The sequence below is a fragment of the Erpetoichthys calabaricus genome, chromosome 2, assembly GCF_900747795.2.
Source record: "Erpetoichthys calabaricus chromosome 2, fErpCal1.3, whole genome shotgun sequence".
Classification (NCBI taxonomy): domain Eukaryota; kingdom Metazoa; phylum Chordata; class Cladistia; order Polypteriformes; family Polypteridae; genus Erpetoichthys; species Erpetoichthys calabaricus.
In genome coordinates, this window is record NC_041395.2 from 131,950,992 (window position 1) to 131,968,643 (window position 17,652).

The following is a 17,652-nucleotide window of genomic DNA, read 5'->3' on the forward strand; positions in this document are numbered from 1 at the left end:
AAGAGAATATTCAAAATAAAAGTTTTCTGTTGCCTGAAGGCATGAAACCATTTTTGTAGTATTTACATATACATACTGTTGTCAATGAGAAAGATCTCAAAAAATAATACATAAAATGTGTTTATTTTCTTAAAAATGGTAATTGCATAATTTCCCACAAGTTCTAATATTTCATTTAAATAAATACTTTTTATGCCAAATATTTTCCATGTAATTTTCTCATTTTATTGCCTTCAAATGGATTTCCATCCTTTGCTTTGTACCTAATGCTGCCAGGATGACTGTGGCTCCCATATGATCATGAAACCAAAATAACTATATTTGTCCCTTGAAAAATTGATGTATGGTTGCTCCTTTTGTTTCATTTTGCTCTAGACCCAATTAATAAATAAACCATTTCCTAGGTTTTTTCCTCAGGTATTTCATGAATTACCATATATGTACTTTTTACACCTTGAGGATTTCCCATAGTTCTTCTTCTTCTTTCGACTGCTCCTGTTAGGGGTTGCCACAGCAGATCATCTTCTTCCATATCTTTCTGTCCTCTGCATCTTGTTCTGTTACACCCATCACCTGCATGTCCTCTCTCACCACATTCATAAACCTTCACTTAGGCCTTCCTCTTTTCCTCTTCCCTGGCAGCTCTATCCTTAGTATCCTTCTCCCAATATACCCAGCATCTATCCTCTGCACATGTCCAAACCAACACAATCTTGCCTCTCTGGCTTTGTCTCCCAACCGTCCAACTTGAGCTGACCCTCTAATGTACTCATTTCTAATCCTATCCATCCTCGTCACACCCAGTGCAAATCTTAGCATCTTTAACTCTGCTACCTCCAGCTCTGTCTCCTGCTTTCTGGTCAATGCCACCGTCTCCAACCCATATAACATAGCTGGTTTCACTACTGTCTTGTAGACCTTCCCTTTCACTCTTGCTGATATCCGTCTGTCACAAATTACTTCTGACACTGCTCTCCACCCATTCCACCTTGCCTGCACTCTCTTTTTCACCTCTCTTCCACAATCCCCATTACTCTGTACTGTTGATCCCAAGTATTTAAACTCATCTACCTTCGCCAACTCTACTCCCTGCATCCTCACCATTCCACTGACCTCCCTCTCATTTACATACATGTATTCTGTCTTGTTCCTAGTGACCTTCATTCCTCTCCTCTCTAGAGCATATCTCCACCTCTCCAGGGTCTCCTCAACCTGCTCCCTACTATCGCTACAGATCACAATGTCATCAGCAAACAGGATTTCCCATAGTTACACAGATTATTACTTTCATCTTAAGTAACACTAATAGCCAATAATACATGTACTAGTAACATTTGATGGCTTATCCCCTAGCCATGAGGTTACTAGAAGTATTAAGCTAAGAACCATATGTAAAAAGCAGTCATGATACTTCGTGCAGTGCCAGAGCCTAGAAGAGATGCATTATTGTAAGATCCTAGGGTTCTACCAAGAAACTTCACTGAGACGCGTAAGAAGACCGCATTTTTTGTTTCTCTGTTTTGTTACACCAGTCATACAGTGCTACTAGGTATGAAACATGAAGTAGAAGAATCAAAGCACTTTTTAACTTTTGCTCAACTTTGTTTTATTATTCAGTGCCGTCTGTATTAGTGTTATAAAAAATATTTGCTTCCTTTTCGATGTTTGCAAATGTTTGCAACTGAATGTTTTCAGATCTTCAAACAAAAAAGGCACCCACATGCAGGAGTAGTTATTGCTATTAAGAGACAGACAAACTTGACTGATCCCCTTTAATAACTTTGTCAGTTATTTCATTCTTATGCTCCAGCATCTTAGGTTGGTGAAGACTCATCACTCACAGTCCAAACAAAGGCGTATCTAACATATTTATCCAAAGCCAAGTTTTCATACTTCTCATTATGTTAAGTGACTTTTCCGTTCCACGGGCTGTTACAGGTAAGGTTAGGGCAATAAGAATGGCTTGCACTATACCAAGAAAAGGCTCATTGTACTTTAGCAAGTTCACAGTCTTTCACTTTCATGTCAAAAAGCATTCAAAAATAATTGAAGACTGTAGCTGTTCTATGTATGTATGTTCCATACACTTCAGTAAAGTGTAGTGTCCTTTGAAGTCAGTCATTGACCAAGCTAATAAAATTTCGACACATATGGAAAGTGAGGAACTTACTGAATGGCTTGATTTTTAGGCCCCTTCTGAATATATAAATGCCAGAACATTTGCAGGTCAGCTTTCAGAGTAGTGTTGGCAGGGCCCCCCTTTTTGTTCTTACAGCCCACTGCAGCATCAGATTAACTTTCCCAACATTTTGAATCACATTTATTGATAGCTCTACATGGTAAATTATTTATGAATAAAACTGCATGTATGAGGGTCTTTGCAGACAGAAGTGTTAATCTTCTCCCTAGTTCAACTGAACTGCAAGGCATTTACAGCATTTTAAACAAAGCTTGCTAACATTGTATTTAAGTGTGTTAGATGTATGAGGAAAACAACACAACTTCTGCAAACTAGCATTTGAATTCCTCCTAACTGTAAGATTAAAATGAATTGTTCGAAGAAATATTTGGAGCCTTTTAATTTAGAATGCTGCTCCACTATCTGACACATATTATGACATACTGTTTCTGGCAGCCAAATCTTCTTGAAACAATGCTGTAAAGGAATAATGGATTAGGTAGTTATCCTCATGTTCTTCACTTTCTTGTAGACATTTTTGCTTTATAATGGGGTAAAAACAATAGCAAAACATCAAAAGCACAACACTTTTAAACAGTGAGAGCATAAAATGCATTTCAATGAACAGTCGAGATACGACAGTGGTGTGCTCTTCCTTCTCTATCTGGACAGGTGGTCATCTTAAAGAGCTTTGCTTGCATGTGTTGTTTACTTATTTATTTGGATGCAATTTTAGAATATGCAGTTTGCTATGTACTGTACATAGTAATACTTAAATATAAATTTTCAAGAGTGGTAACCACAAATTTACTGATAGAGAGATTACAAATAGTGAAGGCTTGGTACACAGTTAAGTAGTAAACACCAGCAATGCAATTGGTATTTGAATGTGCAAAGCTTGAAATCTTTGCATTGTAAATGGAACATAAATAATAACTCAAATCCTAAACCATTAGTCCAAAGACAGAAATACAGAAAATGTTAAAAAAGTAATGTCTGTTTTGAGTTGCACTTTTTTCCATGTCTTTATGGGGTTTCCTAAACACCCCACATTCCCAAAGATGTGCAGAATAGGTTAATTGGTAATTTCAGATTCTCTAAATATAGTTATTTCCATGACTGAGTCCCTGCATGGGACTAGCATCCAGTCAAGATGTCTATTACTTTGTACCCAGTACTACCAGACAAGGATACCGTCACCCCACCAGCCTAAAAAACACATTTGAGCAGGTTGTAATACAAGTTTAAATAGAAGGTTTAAGAATGTATATTATGCAATGGCATTAGTGGTGATTCTTATAATGTTAAACATTAGTGGGGACTCAATTGATAATGACATGATTATATTATGAAGCAATGAGAGAAGTCTGTTATAGCAATCTGTAAAATATGTAATAGGTATTAAAAGATATGAAACTATGTTTAAACAAAGTCTTTCTGAAGATATTACATTTAAAATATTTAATGTGTACTAAATACATGCAGGTTAGGTGCATTGGCGATCCTAAATTGTCCCTAGTGTGTGCTCGGTGTGTGTGTGTGTGTGTGTGCCCTGCGGTAGGCTGGCATCCTGCCCAGGGTTTGTTCCTGCCTTGCACCCTGTGTTGGCTGGGATTGGCACCAGCGGACCCCCATGACCCTGTAGTTAGGATATAGCGGGTTGGATAATGACTGACTGACTGACTAAATACTGTGATGAGCAAACCAGAGAACAAGGCAGAGTGGCCAAAGCACTGACAGGTAATGCAAATTGTTATGCTTCTGTTTGTTTGTTTATTTATTTATTTATTTCACTATGTGTTGGCTTTCTGCATGCGTGAGCCATGCTGGCACCACTTTAAAATATGCTTGATCAATGCAAATTGCATGTGGCTTATTATATTGCAAACCTTTGGCTTTGTGTTGTGCAGGGTGAAGTAACCTTTGCTGTCATCTGTTGCTTATAGTTAATTTTTGTAAATTGAAAATACAGTAATCAATCATCAGTACTTTTTTTGTATTGTAATCATGCAACCCACAGTAAAAATGATAGTGCTCCCCTGCTACATTTTTTTCTGCCACCAATCCTGCCATCCCAGTGTATGTATGTGTGTCTAATTGCTCTTGAATGAAAACAGAGTGGTTGATTTCAGATCCGGGCCTGAATTTTACAGTATAATTCGGGCTCAGTCAGATTACACGGTTTCAAGTTGAAGCTTTAATTTCTTGTCTGTGCAGACTTCTGGTTGTGAATATTATAATGACACTGAAATTACTGTATATATAAAACAAAAAACAAAAACATGTGTGTACTGTACAAGATTTGAGTCTGTCTAATTTTATGTAACAATCTGCACTGGAAGGTGACATTTTTGAGCCACTGCCCACTAAAAGATCTTTGCACACCTATGTGTGCTACTTCTTGGATAAATAGTGCATTACTAAATGTACAATTCCAATGCGCATTACACCTTTGCATGTACGCTTCCAAACATGGCATTGTTTTGCTTTAGCCACATTCGTGTTGCATGTGGTTTCAGGTGCCATCTGCTGGTGAAAGCAGTGCAGTTCCATTCAAAAACAGAAAAGGCATGTGTCATTCAAGCTGTGACTGCCGAACGATGGCCTATGCTAGAAATGCTAGTAAGTTATCATATCCTACTTGCTACAAAGCAAAACTTATAACATGAACTTCATTCTCTTTATTTTTGCCCTTTTTTCTCTGCCTACCTGCTCTCTTCTGTTCTATAATTCTAACTCCCATAAAGGAACACTGCCTGCTGTCCAACTCAGACAACACACAAGTTATCAAGCTATCTGCACTGCATGTTTGTACTTTAATATGGCAAATTACATACAAGGCTTCAGTGCATACGCCTGGTTCTGGATTAGCTCCTGCTTTGCACTCGATGTGAGACTGGGATATTATCTGACTTTTCATTCACTTCAGGGTTCAGAAGTGAATGGATTTATGTCATTATACATTTATTTAGACACTTAGTGAAACAGCAGTTTGAATTGCCATCTCTGTATTCCTGTACCCCTGTCTGATTACTATTTGAGATGACTTCTTTGTGGAGATTGTATGATCAATTGTGTGTGTTTCATCTTGGCACTACTTAGATCCAAATATATATTTTAAAATTTACTGGTATGTGCTCTGCCATTTACTAAAGTCTCACCAATAATTGGGTCCATCCATCCATCCATCCATCCATCCATCCATCCATCCATCCATTATCCAACCCGCTATATCCTAACTACAGGGTCGCGGGGGTCTGCTGGAGCCAATCCCAGCCAACACAGGGCGCAAGGCAGGAAACAAACCCCGGGCAGGGCACCAGCCCACCGCAGTAATTGGGTCCTTTCTTATATATGCTCCTTCTGGTATTCCTCTGTGACCCTAGTTAGAAAAATCTAGATTACAGTACATTATAAAGATATCCTTTCTTAAACTTCATTATATAAAAACGTAATTTTACAAAAGATAAAGGAGAATATCTGATTACACACATCACATAGCAAACAATTTTATTGTTCAAAAAGGAAGCATTTTCCTCACTGGATTGTTCCTTTGAGATTTACCATAGTGCATGCCCTCCCCACTGATATTTAAGATGTTATATATACTCAATAATATGTGCTTGTTTTATTTTGACTTGAAATTCTTTCTAGAAATGATAGCCCTAACAGTTGTGTTAAATACACTACTCATACTTGCGGATAAGCCTATTTGTAGGCTGCAAGGTAAACCTGATTTTGCACAATTTTCAAAGGATGGAGATATAATAATTGGAGGAATCTTCTCCTTTCACGACTCTGTTGTAGGTGTTAAACAGACATTTACATCATTACCTGAACCTCTGAAATGTAAAAGGTAAGTGAAAATAAATGTAAAAAGAATCAATAGTACAACAATAATAATAATACATTATTATTATTTGTAGTAGTAATACAGCAAACTCAAAAGAATCAAAAGTTAATACCATTTTATCAATTGTTGATAGCTCTTTTGAGATAAAGAATAAAGTTCAACTCTTTACCACATTGTGTCTATACACTAATAGCTGAAATAGCCATTCTGTATATCCAATATAATAATATTGCTTATATAAGATATAAAATTGTTACAAAGTCAGTGCATAACAATAGCAGCATAAATCATATACTTTAATATATACTTATACTTTGGTTACTTTAATATAGTCTGAAGGGCTACAAAAATATTTGATGTGGTGCTTCACCATGCATCTAAAAAGAGGTTTAGTTTTTGGAGATTTCATACATGCTTTCCTACCAAACTAATGTAAATATTAATGTGATTACTTTTGATAGTCTGAATTTCAGGGAATTTCAACTAGCTCAAACTATGATCTTTGCCATAGAAGAAATAAACAATGATACAGAGATACTCCCTGGCATTTCTTTGGGATACACTATATATGATGACTGCAGTTCTGTCATGTTGGCTATCAGAACAGCAATGGCTTTAGCAAATGGACAGGAGGAAACAGTTTATACAAACAAATCATGCACCAAACCATCAGCAGTGGCTATAATAGGACATTCTGGCTCATCCTTAAGCATTGGGAGTGCTACAGCTATCCGGGCATTCAACATACCACTGGTGAGTAAAACTAGATATACTGTAAGAAATGCATGCTAATGTGTTATAAACCAGGTTATTAAAACTTATCACATAACTTTGAATCCATATGCATACATAAAATATGGGAAAGCTTGAAAAAAATGATCAGCATATATGTAAATGCCAAACTGTAGTTCCCAAAACCCAGACCGCTATCGTAATTTGTAAACTATTAATAATTTAATATTCTTATATACAGGTAAGTTATTTTGCCACTTGTGCCTGCCTCAGTAACAGAAGAGAATTTCCAACATTTTTCCGGACAATTCCCAGTGACTACTACCAAAGCAGAGCCCTGGCTCAACTCGTAAAACATTTTGGATGGACTTGGATTGGCACAATAAGAAGTGACAATGATTATGGCAACAATGGCATGGCAACATTTCTTCAAGAGGTTCAGAAAGAAGGCATATGCGTTGAATATACAGAAGCCATATACAGAAATTATCCAAGAGAAAGAATTCTGAAAATTGTTGATCTAATTAAAATGTCATCTTCAAGGGTAATTGTGGCCTTTACGACATCCATAGATTTACAGTATTTAGTTAAAGAGCTCCTGCTTCAGAATGTTACAGGACTGCAGTGGATAGGAAGTGAAGGCTGGATTGCAAATAAGAACATAATCACTGCTGAAACTTATAGTGTGCTGGGTGGGGCGATTGGATTTGCAATCAGAAATGCCCTTATACCAGGACTTCAGGAGCATCTGTTGAGAGTAAAGCCATCAAGTGCAACGGAACACACTGTAGTGAATGAATTTTGGGAAAATATATTTGGATGTACAATGGCCACACAAGAAAGTACTTCAAATTCTGATATGTGTACAGGAACGGAGAATTTAATGAAAGTGAATAATGTGTACACTGATATGTCAGAGCTGAGAATTCCCAATAATGTTTACAAGGCGGTGTATGCTGTAGCTTATGCATTACACAATATTTATTTGAGTGAGGATAATCTTTTGGATAAACTAAACATTAATTCACAGCAGGTAAATAGCTTTGTTATCAAAAAAAGTTATTATAGATTTGTAAGCACAGTTTGCTATAGTAATGAGCAGTGTGGCTCCATTGACCCAATAACCTCGGTTCAACTACTAGCCATCACTGTATGTGTGAGGTTTTCATGCTTTCTCTCTGGGTTGTCATGGTTTTTTCTCATGGTACTCTGCTTCACTCCCATATGCTTAAAGATGTGTAGTTAACAACCATAAACTGGGATGAGGCACAGTGTGTGGGTATGCAATGTGATGAACTGACAGATCACCTGGGACTTGTTCTTGTTTTGAGTGTGATGGTGCCAAGATTGTTTAAGTTCCCTGTAGCCTTGGAAAGCAAAAACAAAAATGACTATATTTGGATGAAAGGATATACAGAGGTACAGAGCAACACCAGCAGCTACCGTATTATATTACCACCTCGCAGAAACTCCAAAGCCTTGATAGGTGAAAGCAGCTGATGTGTCTTTTGTGGTGAGTCTGCAAGGTCCCTCAAGGTTTGGATGGCTTTCCAACATGCAAAAAATACCATTTTGTTGACTGATATCTGTAGTACTAGGGTGTTGTACCATGTTAGCCATTATGAATGTAGAGAAAAGCCAAGCAAAATGACACCTTTTATTGGCTAACTAAAAAGATTACAATATGCAAGCTTTCGAGGCAACTCAGGCCCCTTCTTCAGGCAAGATGTAATCAATCAAGATGTAATCAATTGATTACATCTTGCCTGAAGAAGGGGCCTGAGTTGCCTCGAAAGCTTGCATATTGTAATCTTTTTAGTTAGCCAATAAAAGTTGACTGATATGAAAGAGTGTAAATGGATGCATAAGTGTGTCTTAAAATGTATGAGCATCCCATCTGTGGCTGGTTTCTGCATTGTCCCCATGTCTGTTGTTGCAGTTTTCGGATGCTTGTCAGCAATACCAGAGAAAAACATTGTGTGGTAAGAGGATTCATTGTGTGTGCTATAATGCTATTATTGCTCATCCTGACAGGCACTATACAATATGAAAAGAGTTAACTTTACAACAAGGAATGGAGAGAATGTCTATTTTGATGACCAAGGTGATTCGGCAGCTAGATATGAATTAATTAACTGGAGACTAAATGCAAAGCAGATGGCACATTTCATAACAGTCGGTCTCTATGATGCCTCTTTACCGGAAGGAAAGCAATTTCTAATGAATAACTTTAGCATTGTCTGGGCAAGGGGCCAGAAACAGGTAGTGGTATCAAAATATTTTAATGTTCTTCTTAGACTTTTTAAAAACAAATAACTAAGTTAAATTATGTGTTACCTATCTCGAAATTTTCAGAAGTGATTTTACTGTTGACAAACCACACATAGGGGCAGTATAATTGAGAGGTTAGCAATGCTGGGTCAGTGATTAAGGGATCTGGGTTCAACTGACAGTGTAGAGTTTTCATGTTTTCTTCTTGTTTACAGGGGGTATTTCCAGGTGCTCATCCCAAGCACAGTGTGAGTTCGGGTGTATACCCTGTTAATGACTAGCGTCTAGTTTAGGGCTTTGGTATTGCCTTACATCTGATACTGCAAAAAATAATCTCCAAGTACTTAAAACCCTGTAAATAAAAATGGTTTCAGAAAATGGATGAGTGGATGAGCATGCTTTATTTAGTAAATTTTCTAGACAGTTAATTCCTTTGTAAAAATGACCAGACCTGCACTGCCTGTCTTTTTAACAACTTGTATGCTTTCTCTCATTTGTTCTTTTATCTTAGCCTTTACTCCAAAAACATAACTATTTTCTGTAATTAAAGACCATTTAATAGCTTTTAATTATTACATTTCCTGATTTTTTTTTGACTAATGTCCAAATTTAAGTATGTCTGTGTGTGTATGTCGGCCACTACTACAATCAGCAGTCCCACACATACAGACAATCAGGAGAAATCAGGAGTAACGCTGAAGGTAACCGTTATTTAATTAATAAAATTTGGATAGTTGATTAGTTAATGAATTCAGCTTCACTTAAATGTATACTAGGAAGAGTGTTTCAAGGTTGATATTTTAATGGTATTCAAGAGGTGTATAACCTCTTGCACCTTTTTTTTTTTTTTTTTGCAAAAAATGCATACAAATTACAGAATTTATATTGGTGGTGGCTTTAAACTCCTGATATATTTAACCATCAACCAATAGAAACACATAGCAAGCTATCAGAGTGCTTACTTAAAATCTGATTGGCTGAAGAGAGAGGCAAAAGGGGGATATGACAGCTACCACCACAGCTTTAGATTGCATTACATTTATTTTCTCAGAAGAAAAACATAAAATGGTACAAAAATTAATGTAAAGATGTAGCCAAACCAAAGCAACATCTTTGATGTTTGTTAGGTTTATTGAGGTGTGTTTCAACAGGCTCTATATCTCTGACCTAGCACCTCATCACCACATCACAGAACTAGAAGAGGACAGATCTAGCAAACACTGAAATAAAGTATCTACGAATAATGTGAACTCCAAAAATGGCACTTGAAAATCATTCAGACCAGAGAGATAGAAACAAGTGAGTCATGGTCAGACATAGGTGCAAGCTATGATGACTACACTCTACTGACCCCTCTACAATGTTGGACAGTCACTTTGACACTTCTGTGGTGTTATTTAGGACACTGATTGATCACCTTTACTTCTGTCTATACAAACGGAACATTTTATAGTACAGTTATTTATTAGGGAATATACAGAATTGCACCAGTAACTGGGAGTCCTGTATTGTATGGTGCCTTCCTGATGCACAGGTAGAAAACATCCCTGTGTATGTGGATAAACTACAGGCAAGAAGTTGTTTGGACCCAGTTGTCATTGTTCAAGCTGAAACAAAGAAACATGAAGAGTAATGTGTTATATTGCGCTAAATACTGATTTCCTGGTTAAGTATTAGCATACAAGGATTAACATATTAGAATTTTTGTGCATTTGTGTCAGTATTACTGAACCTTTAAACCCAGTGGGTCCACAACTCATAGCTCCCCATACCTGAATTTTTAAACTCTTCTCAGATAAATTGCAGATATACTTTCTAAATCCATTTGATCCCTAAGCTTTAATGGTAACTCATGCTAGTGGTGCAGGTCCAAAAGTCACCACCAGAATTTCAGAAACACATTAAACATTTTGATGTCCTCAAATTGTTCCTGATTTTTCATGTGGAGCAGAACAAAATAAAGAGAAAGGTGGGTAATCCTGCTTCTGGAGGATAGCAGTAACTTTTGACTTTTGTTCCAATCCATTTCTTCATTGAAACCTATTTTTTTTTGGTTAATGGAGCGTGCCATATAAAAAAAATCAACTCCTCATACATGGTATTATTTTACTTTGTCAGAAATTCACATTGTATATAATATTTTACTTTTTGTGAAAAGAAACAAAACTGTCTTTGGAGGATTAAGACTAGTGGTTTTAAAAGAAGTGAGAGTTCAAGGCACAATAATAATGAATGCATAATTACCACATATAGTACAAAGAAAACAGAAACTTTTTCAAAACAAGTGATGCTAAAAGTGGGCTCACACAAGGGTTAATGGTAGGCGTACTGCTCTTTTTAATTCATTTAAACAATCTATATAAAAATGTAACTAAAAGGTTGATTAAACTTATAGGTGGATTGGCATATACCCAAGATTACACCCTTATTATAATCAGACCTTGACAGAATTCATTCTTGGACAGACACTGGATGTTTAAAGTTAAATGTACATATATACAATATGTCTTATTTGAATTGGGAAATGTGTGATTGCAATTAGCTCAGGTATTTTTTTCATGATCCAAGCTATTAAGAATGGGAGCAGATATTTTTCAAATAGCCTATTTTGAAAGAAATGAGCCTCCCTTATTACAACAGAGGAATAATAGTCTACTACACTAATTCCAGGACTAAGAAAAATAATCTATGAAGAAAGAATGAAAGAACTGGCTGTCTTTAAGCAAATACAAATTAAGAGGAGACATGATATGTGTTTAAAATTATAAAGATTTTAGGTAAGATAGATGCCAGTTCCTTGTTAATTGACAAGTACTTTTTTAATTAGACTACAAGGCCTAATGGTATAATTTGCTGCTATTTTACTTTTATTCTACAGCATGTGAAGACACTGAAGTAACCAAAAACAATATTATAAAATGTTCTGTTAAGCCATTATATATACTCCAGCTTCAACAAATAGGCAAATGAAACAGTATAATAATTTCATAAAATGTATGTGGAAAGCTGAACAGTATGTTTATCATAGCTAGATCTCTGTTGTGTTTATTGTCTATTTATATTCATTTCTTACGTAAGCACAAAATCTTACACATTTGATCTTTTTGAAGGTACCAAGGTCAGTATGCAGTGAAAGTTGCTATCCTGGCACTCGCAAAGCTGTACAAAAAGGAAAGCCTATCTGTTGTTTTGACTGTATTTCATGCGGTGATGGAGAAATTAGCAATATATCTGGTAGGAATGCATTTCTCATAAGGCTCTTTCAGATGTTAATGGTTGATCCACATAGGTGTCAGCTTTTATTGATGTAGCTTTAGACAGAAACAGATTTATTCATGCAGACCTAAAAGAAATATTTTAAACTTCTTTCAACTATAGCAGAGGCTAATTCTTATGCATAATTAGAAGTGTCCTGAGTGCTAATTTATTTGGTTTTTTTTTTGGATGTCAATAATTATCTGAAAATTTACATAGTAAACTTATTGTGATAGTGCTCACCAGTAAAATACCTCTTTTAAGTAAAAGAGACTCTTTGCTTCAATAGCATTCTAAGATATCTTTTAGGATTTCATATTCACATTAAAACAAAATAATGTGACATTAGTGCTTATAAATTTTATGAGGCAAATAATATTGGATTGCCTCTGACACAATTAATTTGGTTAAAAATAAAAAAAACTGTTATGATTGCAGATTTTCAACCCTAATTCTTATACTTGATTTTTTTCCATTTTTCACAGACTCAACAGTTTGTATAAAATGCTTTCCAGAATACAAATCCAATGAACAAAAAGATAAATGCATCTTAAAAGAAATGGAATTTTTATCCTTGTTTGAAATAATGGGAATATTACTAATTATATTTTCATTTTTTGGTGCGTGTTTGACAATGACTATAGCAGTCATCTTCTTTTGGCACAGAGATACTCCAATTGTGAAAGCTAATAATTCAGAGCTAAGCTTTCTACTGCTGTTCTCTTTAACTCTGTGTTTTACCTGTTCGCTTACCTTTATTGGTCAGCCTTCAGACTGGTCCTGTATTTTGCGGCATGTTGCTTTTGGGATCACTTTTGTTCTCTGCATTTCCTGTGTACTGGGGAAAACAATTGTGGTGCTAATGGCTTTCAGGGCCACACTGCCAGGCAGCAATGTTATGAAGTGGTTTGGACCAAAGCAACAGCGGTTATGTGTTTCAGCTTTAACATTCATACAGGTTTTAATTTGCTCTCTTTGGTTATTTCTGTCTCCACCTTTCCCTGTTAAAAACATGGAATTTTATAAAGACAAAATAATCTTGGAATGTAATCTGGGTTCTGTAACAGCATTTTCTGCTGTTTTAGGATATATTGGGTTGCTCTCTGTCATATGTTTTTTACTAGCCTTCCTAGCCCGCAAGCTCCCAGATAACTTTAATGAAGCCAAGTTCATCACTTTCAGCATGCTGATATTCTGCGCTGTCTGGATCACTTTCATCCCAGCTTACATCAGCTCCCCAGGAAAATACACCGTAGCAGTTGAAATATTTGCAATATTAGCATCTGGTTATGGTCTGTTATTCTGTATTTTTGCTCCTAAAATGTATGTTATAATATTTAGGCCTCAGCAAAATACAAAAAAACATTTGATGGGTAAACTTCCTTCAAAGTCAGCATAAAATATTCTAATGCTACATAAAATAATATTACACATAAAGATGCAATGAAAACTGAAGAAATCTCATGCTGTGCTCTGTGGTTAATTTTGCCCAATGTTGTGGAATATTTTTATTAGAATAATTAACACACAGGCAGCTATATTTTCTTCACAAATTACATTTTTATTCCTCACTTACTTTCCCAATTTTCCATCTATTTTATAAACCTACATTATCTCTAATAAGATTTTACTTAATTTTAATATCATTATTTTACAGAAGATGCTCTGACTAGTGCAGAAGACCGTACAAAGTCTTCTTCTTATGATTCTTATGCACACATATGGTTCAAAGGTAATTACTGCAATTATGGCATGACTAGAAAATTTGTTGAGTAGTACATATTTGCATATTTTATTGAATGTGAAACATTTCAAGATCCTAATTCTCATTTTACCAAACATACGAGGGGGACCCAAAAATAATGAGAATTTTTTTCTGGAGGCTGCAGGGGTGTAAGTGCAACTGTCCTCTGCATCATTTGGGGAAAGGTCTGTAAGGTCAGTGTCATTTTTTTCTTGAGCCTCTGTCACTGTCTTCGTCGATTATGTGATGGCAGACTTGAAAGAATAATGTGTTTGCATCAAGTTCTTTTTCCTTTTGGGGAGGCAGCAGCAAAAGCTGTGACAATGCTTCGAGAGGCTTTCAAAGAAGAACCTTTGAGCCAGACAAGGGTTTTTACCTTAAAGTGGTCAAGTCATTGCGTGATGCAGTGCGGAGAAACCAACCTGAATTGCGGCAATCAGGCAAAGTGGTTTCTGCATTACGACAGCACTCCTGCCCACACAGCATGGAGTGTGTGGCAGTTTCTCATGAAAAACGGGATAACAACTGTAACTTACCTTGCACCCAGCGATTTTTTCTTATTTCCAAGAATGAAAAGAAAAGTGTTTTCAGGATGTAGAGGAGGTCAAGAAGCAAAGTACAGAGGTACTGAAGGCTATCACTTTGCAAGAGTTTCATAACAGTTTTGAGCAATGGAAAAAGTGGTGGGGTAACTGTATTGTGTTTCAGGGAGAGTATTTTGAGAGTGATTAAGTTTTGGAAATGTTCAGAGAAATATGTGATTTTTTAAAAAAGAATTCTCGTTATTTTTAGGCCCCCCCCTCCTCGTACTTTGATTTTTCCACAAAAAAAGGACTGAAGGACTGAAAAAATGAAAGTTTTAATTATTCTGTATTATTGACAAAATATGTTTTAAAAAACTTTAGAAAAGATGCTACCTAGGTGCATCTGTTAGTCAATTGCAATTTTGTAACCGGACTAACAAAGCACCAATAACAATACATTAATGTAAGGCTACATATAGTGTGTTCATTATTCACTTATTGTTATGTGACAAAAACTAATAGCTTTATTTGTGTTTGTTTGAGAATAAAATATAAATCCCCGTAAAACTTTATATATATATATATATATATATATATCTATCTATATATATATATATATATATATATATATATATATATATATATATATAGTGGCGGACAACCGAGACCCAGGCCCCGGCCGGGACACCCCTTTGACACTAGATCTGGGGTAGTAGCCATGGTATCCATGCTACGTCCCCCAGAACACTTGGTGGCAGCCCCCCTGGATTGCATCGGGGCCACTATCCTGGAACACCGGAGCTCATCCCTGTTGGGCTCCATGGCCATCACCCAGAAGTGCAGCCTAATTTAGGTTAATTGCCACCTGAAGCACTTCTGGGTGGGCTATAAAGGGAGCCTGAGGCCACTACTCAGGGAGCCAGAGTCGGGAGGAGGAGAACAAAGCTGCCTGGGAGAAGTGGAGGAAGAAGAGAGTGTGTTTTTGGGTGTACTCTTTTGGTGTGTTTTTGGGGACTGTGTAGGGCTAGTGGGACACGGGGAAGATGTGTCCCACGGCTGAAGACAAAAATAAAATCTTTTATTTTCATTTTCACCTGTGCCTCTGGTGTCAGTCTGTGTCGGGTCGGCGCCAACCAAGCGCTTCTGCCACAATATAACACGTGTCGCGTACTCTTTGCATTATTTGACAGTAAACTATTTCAACCATTCTATGATCTGCTTCTCGCAACTGAAAAGAGGGCACCGTGGCGGATGTTAGCCGACTTGCTGACCAACCACAAGCGTTACCTGGCAGGTAACCACCCATACAATCAGATTGTGATTCAGACTACGAATGCCATGACTGTAATTACCCCGATCTACATACTGTCAAATAAACGAACCACACGCAGTAGCGCAAAGTAACACTGACAATCTTATCATTTTATGAAAGAACAAAATTACAGATGTGACATTACAAAGGTACTTAAGTGACTACCCTTTCTGCATCATTTAGGGAGGCTTCAAGCTTTTTTTCCTTATCCTCAGGTTAGGCGTAACGGCTATTTTATAAATTTGTATAGTACTTTGACTTCAAAAGTCTGTTCATATAAATAATACTGATGTTTTTTTAGAAACATGTGCAATTATTAGCAAGAAATGTGTGTCTTCCTTCTTTTCATCTTTGGGTTACAAGCAGGCAAATGGCCAGTTGCCTTTCTGTGTTTGTTAGAACTAACTGGAAACTTTCTCAGAAAGAATCTGCTTTCTCCATCTCCTCTTTCCTGTTATTTACCCACAATTGTGCCCTTACTTTAGAGAGGAGAGCCAAGAGAATGGGCAAAAAAGGTTAAAAAAAAGAGGGAGAGAAAGAAAAGAGGGGAAATATCCTTTCCCCTGATGTGATTGCTTATTTTTATTAATTTAATCTTGCCATATTTTTAAAAAGTTTTGAACAGATCCTTTAAGTGAGAATTCCATTTTTTCTAATATGAAATAGTATAGAACATCAGTTACCCTATGACTTATAACAGGTGGGTTGGGATTCTTCCAGTTGAGCAAGATAAGTTTATGTGCTAGTAGTGTGGTATAAGCAATTACAATCATTTTGCCCTTCTCCATTTTAAACCCATCTTGGAGTACACCAAATACATCTGTTAATGGGTATGGAGTAATTGTAACACCAAGGCTGTCTGATAGGACAAGATGTTTGTCCAAAATTATGTTAATTTGGTGCACTCCCAGAACATGTGGCCCAGTGAGGCTAGAGCTAGATTGCAACATTTGCAGATTGAATCTTGCCCTGAATGCATTGTGGACAATTGTAACAAGATAAATATGATCGCTGAAAGATATTAAGTTGAATTATGGAATGTTTTGCACATATGAAGCATGGCTGCCTGCCACTCCTTTTTGGAGATATTAAGTAAAAGATCCTTTTCTCAATCTACCCTAGGATCGTTGAAGAGGAAAATCCTTTGAGATTTTTTAATATATTGCTGAGATACTATCTGAGTCCTTAGTTTTCTAATTTCTTTTTATTATTGTATTCATTAGTGTTGGTCTAGTCATTAGCGAAGGAAAAGTAAATCACTAATCTTTATTAAATAAGAATACCATTATTAAAATACATTTAATTTAACTAAATACTAATTATATACTAATACTAGGACTATTTGATTGAATAACCGCAACATAGAGAATATGCAATATATTACCAGGATAACCAATACCTAAAAGGAGATTGAATACTCCATCTTACCCTGAGGTAAATCTACTGATGCTGATACAAATTTTCTTTTACAGAGCAATAAAGAAGGCTCTCTGATGACCTGCACTGCTTACAAAGAATTGAATAACATCATTGTTGAAAACTGCTACCTACTTTTGTTAGTCTTTTCCTGCTGGTTCAAGTCTGTGATTTCAAAGTTTTTACAAAATTAGATTTATGTAATTCACATAATTGAATAAGAATGCATTATTGGGAGGGTGCAGGCAGATGGAAAAATGTCTTCAATACATCCTTTGGTCATTATGATTATGTAGTAAGGACATACAGTATACTTTAACTAATAATCCATCAGACCTTAGTGAACAAAACATTTCACAAGGAATT

The 17,652-nt window shown here is 36.3% G+C and overlaps 1 protein-coding gene across 1 annotated transcript; it reads left to right on the top strand.

Annotated features, from left to right (window-relative positions):
* Positions 1-5,837: 5,837 nt before the first annotated feature.
* LOC114645391 (extracellular calcium-sensing receptor-like) lies at positions 5,838-13,964 on the top strand. Its single transcript, XM_028793250.2, has 6 exons — positions 5,838-6,035; positions 6,494-6,785; positions 7,006-7,797; positions 8,799-9,026; positions 12,146-12,269; positions 12,776-13,964. Exons 2-6 carry the CDS (start codon positions 6,528-6,530, stop codon positions 13,687-13,689), a joined length of 2,316 nt encoding a protein of 771 aa, XP_028649083.1. The 5' UTR covers positions 5,838-6,035; positions 6,494-6,527; the 3' UTR covers positions 13,690-13,964.
* Positions 13,965-17,652: the final 3,688 nt, after the last annotated feature.